We start from the raw sequence: 9,546 nt of genomic DNA on the forward strand, positions 1-9,546 counted from the left end.
TAAAAGGAATACTGCTTGGAATTTCCTCTCCTTGCGCAGGTTGCTCCAAGGTTAGTTGGTGTCACATAGGATCTGCGGAGTTAATATTTGGCTCTGGGAACTCTTGATTCGAAGGCACAGAGCTATATATCTGTCGTTTCTTGGCACCCTTTTTGGCGAGCTCTTCTCTCAAACGCTTTGCAACTGCAGGTGCCTGAGAATGTTCACATTTTCTACAATTGTTTTTAGTGCTACCCAGGAAATGATCCCTAATACGCGGTGCACCACCAGATTTTGTTGTGTGACAAAATTTACATTGCCACTCCATATATCGGCCGCATATGTTGTGAGCATAATCCCACTCTTTGCCAGGAGCTTTTTTATTCTTTGGCTTCTTTGTACCACTTGTGCCCACATTTTGCTCCATTGCTTTTAAATTAAAACTGAAGAGAAAAGAACAAGATGTTACAAACTGAAAACAATTTTTTTATTTTCAATATATATTATAATTTAAAAACCATTCAATATATATTCTAATTTAAAAACCATTCAATATATATTCTAATTTAAAAACCATTCAATATGAAAGTAACCATGATGCACAATATGAGATTTTCAATGCACGCTAGTCAATCCACATATCAATCACCTATATTGTGAGCAACCATACACATTGCAATGTAATCTATACATGGCGTAATAACCATAACAATACTATGAATCTCTCAATGGAATTATTATTATAATGATTATTTATATGTCCACTTTGATTTGCAAACAATAAGACACATTTAATTTCATTTGCTACAAAAACAAACGAAAGCAATAAAATATATAATTGGTCATTTCATGCACTAATAATCTATCGTAATAAATAATGCAAACGAATATATAAACCAATGCATGAACTAACGCAAATAAATCTTCAATATAATCACCCAATTGGGGACTACTTGAACCCAGTGAAGGATTGTAGCCCACCCATGCAACCAATTCAATATATAAAAGCTATTTTAACCCAATCAAAGATTATAGCTCTTATATTGTAAATCAACTCAAATATAAGACTTCAAGGATCTTTATATGCCTGGTACACTAGTAGATGACATCCGGCCCTTGACTATCGACTAGACATTTACATATGCTCATCTTCCAAAACCAATTACAGCCCTCATTTGGACCAATAGCTTCTTCGCAATGAGCATGATTCCCCAAGTTTTCAGTTGTTTTGGTTTCGTACCTTTATGTCGGTAAACGAATTAAAATTTTTTAAAAGTGGTTACCGAATTAAGAATCACGTTTGGCCCAAAAAAGGACCTGTGACTCTGTAACCTTAGGTCAAATCACAAGGAGATGAAAATACCCAACACTCGGATACACTCCCCAAGGATTTGCCTAGATAAAAAACCAGGGTTAGCACACTATTTACTATGTATAATTAAGCCCGCCGGGTTTTTTTATTTTCCCGGCGGGCCCGCTGGTATGACGCAGATGCTCGACGGTGCCCGCAAGGAAATTGTGGAAGCTCGGTGCACTAACCGGCTCTATAGCTTTTTGCAAGTCATCATCAAAGTCACGTTAACAATTAACATGATCACGTGATATTTTTGTGTAAATACTAGAGTTATTTACGTAATCACCCGATCGTGATTACGTTAATGAAATCCCTCTCTCTCTCTCTCTCTCTCTCTCTCTCTCTCTCTCTCTCTCTCTCTCTCTCTCTCTCTCTCTCTCTCTCTCTCTCGCGCGCGCGCACACAGTCATCAGGGCTATAGGGCACACCAAATTTTATAGGTTGTTCCTCCTTCAAATATAAAATTTAGAGCTAAATCTCAAAATTTGTAGATGGGATTACACTAAACCTTGGTCTAGATACTGGGTGGATTCCCTCTCTCTCTCTCTCTCTCTCTCTCTCTCTCTCTCTCTCTCTCTCTCTGCACTCTTTTCCGTTGTCCATGTATTGGGCTCTCTCTCTGTCTCTGGCTAGAGATAGAGACAGAGGAATGAAGAGAGAGATAGAGCTCTCTCTCTCTCTCCTTTCCTCTCTCTCTCTTTAGCGAGACACACACACACACACACACACACACAAAGCGGTATTGTATGTGTTGGAAATTTATAAGATAGAATATTTAATTTAAGAAGAATAAGAATTTGAGAAGACAACATTTGAATATTTGCAAGTTCACATGAAGACCTTTATGCAACAACCTAAACAAAAGTCTTCACAACATATTTTTAGACTAACTTTGAACTAACATATAGAGTAAATGATATTTCTCATGTCAAAAAATATAACATGCGTAGAGACTTAAGCTTTCTACGCTCAAAAGTGTAGCCTACGACATGCCCTACTGCGGTATCGAACCACCCATGGTCCACGATGTAAAACACATCTACCAATCACTTGGGGAAGAGATCCTAACACAAAAACACGTAGGAACCAAGCACCGAGACTAAGATTCTAAGCAAACATAGCATTGATTGGATGGGTTTTGCCTAACTCTACAATGGTGACACGTGTTTTGAATCCTCTGTGAATAGCAACTTGAATGTAGCATAACAAGCTCGGATCATATGAAGCATGATATATACCCACCATCAAGAATTGTGGGTAGTATTGTAATCTATAGCCAAACAAAAAACTATTAATATAGACAGATATTTTGACACACAAAAGCTATTACTTTACTATATCAACATCAGCATTGTTACCTTGCCACATCCAAGTCCTCGAGTAGATGAATCACCTGCATGGTTGTGATTGGACCCCTCCATAATGGTGGATCTAATACATAATTGTTGACTGTGAGATTTAAATTCTTTAAATTAAGTATCAAAATGTCACAAACACACATATACAATATTTTACCTCGGACATGTTGAGGTCGTCTTAGAGGCATAGAGGCATTAGGATCCATCTCATTCATACATAAAGGATTAGAAATTCATCAAAAAGCACATGAATCATAAATCTAACAGCACTAATAAATCTTAGTCCTTTGCTTCTCAGCGAATATACCTTGCTTGAGGCTATACCATGTTTCATCTATAATTCATAAGAAGATACTAAGTTTGTAAATGACAAAGAAATAGTCGCTCTATCACTTCTTGCGGGAGTCACCCTACCTTTTTATTGGATGGAACATATCCAACCACATTAAGCCCCATGGCAAGGGGGTGGTAGGGGGCAGTGGATTGTTGTTATCAATGCACTTAACTTCATAAGGTCAATTGCAACACCTCTTTGTAGACAATTCTAGAAGTGTATGTTCTTTGATCTCCATGTTAACTAACGCTTGTTAAGTGACTATCATCAACCACAACCTTGATGGCAGAAGAGGATCTTATGCGAGACATTGCCACATACAATTGACCATGGGTGAAAACAGGTGTTGGGAGATACAATCCAAGAACTCCCAATGTTTGGCCATGTGCTTTGTTGATTGTCATCCCAAAATCACAACGTAGGGGAAATTGGTGGTGTTTCAAATCAAAAGGGAGACCTTCTCTAGATCCCATGAGAAAATCAATCCTTGGAATGAACACTGCATTTCCTGCATGTGACCCTGTAATGATTTCTGCTTCAATCACTTTGTTGTGGAATTGCTTACAAATCAAGTGTGTCCCATTACAAAGACCACTTCTTGGATCCAAATTGTAAAGCAACATAACTGGAGCATTCTGTTTCAATTGTAAAACATGCGGTGGAAAACCTCCCCCAAGATCTAAACTATTTACAAACTCACTTGTGAATAAAATGCTATCACAATTTGGTTCACACACTAAGTATGCACTGACATATTCCTTATAAGTACCAGCAAATTGCTGCAAGTCCAAATTGTACGTTTATAGCATCCACCCCCTTGTTCCGTGGAGCCAAAATTTCTCTATCCTTGAAAAAGGTTACATGGCAAGAGAGTGATTCAAGGTCTTCATATATGCAAGAAATCAATGCTTGCAAATTATTTTGTGGTAGCATCATGCAGGTCGACAATGCCACATTGTCAAGTATGTCCCCATCACAAACATCGCCATTACCAATATCAAGTGTCCATTGCACAAACTCTCTTTCAATGACCTTACTGAAACAATTGACCACTCGCATATTCTGTATTAGATGCATGATTTTTGTACTTTGTCAAATGTATGAGTGGCACAAAGATGCATTAACAATGTCTACTCTTCCTCCTTTACGCACAACAGGTAATATCTGTCTGAAATAACCACCAAGGAGGAGAATCTTTCACCAAGCAACATGTTATTTTGCATGACATCCCTTAGTGTCTTATCAAGAGCCTCAAAAGCGTGTCTATGAGCCATGGGGGCTTCATCCCATATGATCAGTTAACTCATTCGCAACAGCGCAGCAAGCTGGCTGTTTACTTTAATGTTACATGTGGACTCAGAAGTTATATCGATAGGGATCTTGAATCTAGAGTGTGCAGTCCTTCCGTTGTCGAGAAGTTGTGCTGCAATACTGAACGATGCACATGCTAAAGCAACTTTGGACTCTCCACGTATCCGAGAGAGCAATGCATTGTAGAGATAAGTATTTCTTGTTCCACCTGTCCCATCCAAGAAAAAAACAGTCCCTCTGCTCATGTCAACTGCTTGTAAAACCCGATTGTAAGCTTCCCTTTGTCCAACATTGAAAGATGATCCCATTTGAGCAGGCAATACTCTTTGTTCCTCTTTGTTATACACGAACTCTTCAGCAAGCACTCCATGCTCCCTCATAATTTGCAATGTGTGATCCACCTGGGGCATCCCAGAATAATCCGAGAGCCTCTTTCCTAGTGTCAAAGCATTGTCTCTAAGTTTGACAAAGCTTGGTTTTGTGCCATGTATTCACAGATGTGCGAAGCAATTGTGCGAACCCTCATATGATACATGGCACTCAGAAAGCTCCTTACAGAAGCGATTCCACAATGGACCAAGATGTATCGGATCACAAAAAACCAGAATGACTACAAACAGTAGGCGTAATTGTTGCCCTGTTTGTTGAAAAGAAGCTTCCTCCAAACAAAGAAACCATTCATCATCAACTTGCAATAATCCTTGTGCATTACATGCTTCTTTAAATGTGTCATATACTTGTCCATTAAAGGTTCTAATATCCTCAAAAGACTTACATCCTTTGCACATGTTGAGTAACATACGCAAATAGTACAAATCTCTAGCATTGAGAACAATGTGGTACATTCTTCCAATCATGTCACCAATCTGTCTTTGAGTCCATGTTCTACTTGTTGGCTTCCAAACCCACTTTGTTGGGAAGTCTATGTACAAAAAATCATTGGCCTCCTGAATATTTTTGATTTGCAACAAACCACGCAGTGAGTGTTGTCTTTTTGCCGACCTCTCTCTCCGCCACACTTGAAGATGACTTGATTTTGATGAGGTAAGTGAACTTGGAGCCGTTGTATGTTAGGTTTCTCTTGATGCATGTCAAACCAAAATATCCTCCAGATAGCCTCAGATGCTGATACATATCGAGCATTAAGATAGTTTGTAACTTTGTTTAGAAGACCTTCACTATCTTGTAGAACAATAGTGGCCCTGTCATGTCCCTTATACACATACTTGTAGAGATATTTCACAGCGGATATAGTGGAGTAAACCTCCACATTGATATGTGCATTATACCTTATTGACAAAAATGGATTGTATGGAACAACCCATTTATTACTCATTTGCACTTTATTACGAATAGTGTAATTTCCATCATCCCTCCTCATGTACGTTTGGTATCCATCCCTAGCCACAGTAGTTGATGCACTGAAGCTTTGAGGATATTTAAACCTGCACTTTACCTCTTTCATACATGGAGCATTCTTATTCAAGTTTCCACACAGACCATGCACATTACAACGACTGATAACATCATACGACTGTGAAAACATTACCTTATCAGGAAGCTCCGCACACACAATCTTATCATAATGCAATGTCTCTGCTGGCTTATGCTCAGATGCAAGTATCAATAGAATGTGAGCATGAGGAAGGCCTCTCTTCTGGAACTCAATCACAAAAATATGTCTAATGACCTTACCAAAAATAGCTCTCTTAATCAATAAGCCCATCAAATCCTTGAACTTATGGTAGAAAACACAGGCAGTAAGATCATGACGATCATTGGATGTCTGTCCAGGCAGTAACGCATCTTGTATCTCCTTCCATCTAGGATTGCATGTGAATGTAATGAAGAGATCAGGTTTTCCTCTCTTGCGTACAATTGCCATGGCATCCTGATACAGCTGGTGCATATAGCGAGGGCCACCAACATACGAAGAAGGCAAAACAACCCTTCTTCCAACATTAGCACCCAATAACGGTTTTATATCATCCCTTGTTCCATCTCTTGCTCCAACCATAACTGTCAAGCCCTGATACACCTCACTGTGAAGATCACTTTGATGATTGCGAACCCACAAAAGCCTCAACTCCTCCATACAACTATATGCATCAACAGGATATTGTTGCAGTAGCCTACCACCACGTTGTCGTGCTGTGACACGTACATAGTGGGAAAACGCATGCTACAAGAGTTATCTTGTAATTTTTTAGATACATAATTATCTTTCCTATGATGTACATATGCATATTTAAGTATAATAATAAGCCTTCTATCTCATCCTATTATTTTTCTCAAGGATAACCTATTCTTACTTTACCATCAGAAAATACTATGGGAAAAGCATCAATAGCTCCGCCTCTTTAACTTGGGGCAAAAAGCATTGATTCTTTATTTCTACTATCTCATTAGCATCTCACACCCTAGCTAGATCCTATATCTAGGGTAAACTCCAATATATATATATATTCTATGTATTTTTCTTATATTTCTTTTTAAATAGCTACTAGGAGGGAATCATATCCTAGTGGGACACTAGGTGGCATGATTTCAAAGATACACTTATTTTAATGCATTATTGCAAGCATGATTACAAAACTTTGTCAAGGAGCAATGTCATGCTTTCATATGGCATGAGGTGTCCTTTGGAATCAAATGAAAGTCTAGGCTAAGGGGACCACATGAAGACTTTTGCTGCCAGAAATGGACCCTATTTTGATGAATCTTTTACACAAGGTTCCAATCCGAATTGGAAAACGATTTTAAAATTAAAATCGTAGCTAATGAGCTGAATTTTCTGCCCATATTTTTACTTTTTTATTTGGAGCTACGGTTGAGGAGATATGATCAAAATACTGGACCCCAGTCTGCCCACATCATGCAGGGACAGCTCATTTCCAACTTTTCCGATTCCTGTTCACACTGGCTCCTCTCTTCTTGTGTAAACCCTTGGGGGTTCTCTTCACCTATAAAAGGGGACCTCTTCTTCCTTGAAAAGGAACTCAAGCATTCAAGCCATTGATGAGAGGAATTCTTGAGGGAGTGAGTAGTAATGCCTAATTGTACTTAGCCCCATTAACATAAGCCCAAGCCTACACTTTCTCCTAGAGGAAGACTAGCCATTCTTATACGCTATCCTTGGAAGATCAACTCTAATCAAAGAAGGTGTTGTACTTGGCGTATCAATCAACGTTGAATTCTCCCCTCTTCTTCTCTCTCCCATCAATAATGGTGCCGAAGGGTTTCAAGTAGGATGTGTTCTACATTGATGTTTTCTTGATTTCTTGTTGTTTTCATTTTCATCTCTAATCCAACATATATATATGTATCTAATCTCATCTCCTTAACCAAACCTATCTCTCTCATTCTTAGTAATTCATCCTCTCTAGGTTCTCTTTGCTACAGGTACATCTCTCCCCGCAGTATCCTTATTGCCTACGGGCAAGAATAGGGCTTGGGAGGGAAACTTCTCATCTCTTCACTTCTCTCATATCTACATTTCTCACATACTATCCTAGATGAATAACCCACATGATGATCATTTCTATCGCTTTCACTCTGTACGATCTATTAGAATTAACGTATGGATTAACCGAAAAATACACTTTCAACAACGTATAGTGTTTCTCTTTGGCCCAGAAAGGCTTAATGAAATACTTCTATCACCGGATCCCATCATACTACCTCTCATAGACTATAACTTTTCTTTTGACATAAGCGTAGTTATCTTGCTATGAACCAAGAGGATTTGTACACAATTAATCCCAATCACTAGACAAAATATATATATTATGGTAAGCACAAAACTACAATTCCAAAGAACAATTCGTAGCCTATTTGGTCAGCCAAGATTGAATGCCATTAACTCATCTATTAACCCTTTCATATTACCCATGATACGATATGACCATAGCCTTGATGTTTTCATTTTCGTATTGTTTTGACATTCTCTTTTGTGTTCTTTCTTTGTGTGTGTGAGTGCAAGAGAGAAAGAGTGAGTCTTCTTTGATTGCACTTCTTTCCAAACCCTAGTCTTCATGGCATCTATGGTTTAACTCCTTCATATAGTTTTTGTTGACTTCTCTCACAAACTCTCACAGCCATACGCCCGGTGCTTTCCTGGCAAGATCGCAAATTTCTCGACATATTTTTGGTGAACCCGACGCGAACAAGCCGGGGTGAGAGTACATAACGATGGTTAGCAAAGTGGAGCAGCTATAAGCTGAAATGAAAGAGCTTGAAGACAGATGCAAATGGCTTGAAGAAGAAGACCGGATTCAAAAAGCGATTGAAAGCGCTATGCAATCCGTATATAATGAGCTTAATATATTCGATTGCTATGATCCAGAAGGATATCTTGAGTGCTATGTGACAAAGATGAGGCTTCAAGAAATTCCAGAAGCTCGGATGATTGCAGCATTTGTTGAACTTGTGAGTGATGATTTCAAGCAGTAAGTTCAAGACTATGCAAGTGTATATGCAAGCAACTGGGGTGAGTTTTCTACAGCTATAACACAAGTATGCTTGGAACATCAAGACCAAGAGATGGAGCAGAGTGGAAGTGGATGTGACCAACTAGAGTTGGTGTCTCCTGTAAGCCATGCAAGTGTCAACACATCCATACAGGCCAATTTAGAAGCAGTAATAGATGCATATCTTTTGCAAGATGCAAATTTATTGTATGCAGATGAAGCAAACATAGTGCAAGCTATTTATGCACGTTTGGGTCTTGTAACCTTCGTATCTCAAGATAATGACTCTCATGATGCTATCCAAGCGCCTGAAACGGCTCAAAGCGACTTAGAGGATGATGCAAACTCGTCGGCTATGATAGATGATTTGGACGCTCCTTTTGATTCGTTTGAAGATGCACATGAGTGTATATACAAGGATGAGGATGCTATGGTTTTGACAGAGGATGTGAAGGGAAAACAGGTGGAAGACGGCTATATTAGTGATGTGCTACAATCTACTTTTGAGCAAATCCAGGAACTTTTACCAAGTTTAAAAGAGCCGGATGCCTATGCTGAAGACATATACCAGGATGAAGAAGTCATTATCAATGCTTTCCTATGCGAGTTTGATGCATGTGGTACTACCCAAATGGATATGTCTAGCTGCGAAAGTGCTAATTTAGAGGGGGTGACTGAAAATATCTTCCTTTGTGAGTATAGCTCTGCTAGTAGCATTGTGGATTGTGAAGTACCTCAACT

General features: G+C 38.9%; 2 protein-coding genes across 2 annotated transcripts; both read right to left on the reverse strand.

The window, feature by feature from the left end:
• Positions 1-3,264: 3,264 nt before the first annotated feature.
• LOC147438904 (uncharacterized) lies at positions 3,265-4,084 on the reverse strand. The gene is made up of 2 exons (XM_086483942.1): positions 3,795-4,084; positions 3,265-3,709 (listed from the first exon to the last, which is right to left on the reverse strand). The coding sequence occupies exons 1-2, from the start codon at positions 4,082-4,084 to the stop codon at positions 3,265-3,267; spliced, it is 735 nt and encodes a 244-aa protein (XP_086340068.1).
• Positions 4,085-4,323: 239 nt separating this feature from the next.
• LOC147438905 (uncharacterized) lies at positions 4,324-6,431 on the reverse strand. The gene is made up of 3 exons (XM_086483943.1): positions 5,391-6,431; positions 4,857-5,283; positions 4,324-4,772 (listed from the first exon to the last, which is right to left on the reverse strand). The coding sequence occupies exons 1-3, from the start codon at positions 6,429-6,431 to the stop codon at positions 4,324-4,326; spliced, it is 1,917 nt and encodes a 638-aa protein (XP_086340069.1).
• Positions 6,432-9,546: the final 3,115 nt, after the last annotated feature.

The sequence above is a fragment of the Adiantum capillus-veneris genome, chromosome 16 (assembly GCF_014529385.1).
Source record: "Adiantum capillus-veneris isolate H3 chromosome 16, ASM1452938v2, whole genome shotgun sequence".
In the NCBI taxonomy this organism is placed as follows: Eukaryota; Viridiplantae; Streptophyta; class Polypodiopsida; order Polypodiales; family Pteridaceae; genus Adiantum; species Adiantum capillus-veneris.

Coding starts and splice junctions, on each gene's coding strand:
- LOC147438905 (XM_086483943.1), bottom strand. CDS start 6,431: ATGGAGGAGTTGAGGCTTTTGTGGGTTCGCAATCATCAAAGTGATCTT. Junction 5,284..5,390: donor CTAACATACAACGGCTCCAA/GTTCACTTACCT, acceptor AAAAATATTCAG/GAGGCCAATGATTTTTTGTA. Junction 4,773..4,856: donor GTGCCATGTATCATATGAGG/GTTCGCACAATT, acceptor CTTTGACACTAG/GAAAGAGGCTCTCGGATTAT.
- LOC147438904 (XM_086483942.1), bottom strand. CDS start 4,084: ATGCGAGTGGTCAATTGTTTCAGTAAGGTCATTGAAAGAGAGTTTGTG. Junction 3,710..3,794: donor GGACTTGCAGCAATTTGCTG/GTACTTATAAGG, acceptor GTTTGTAAATAG/TTTAGATCTTGGGGGAGGTT.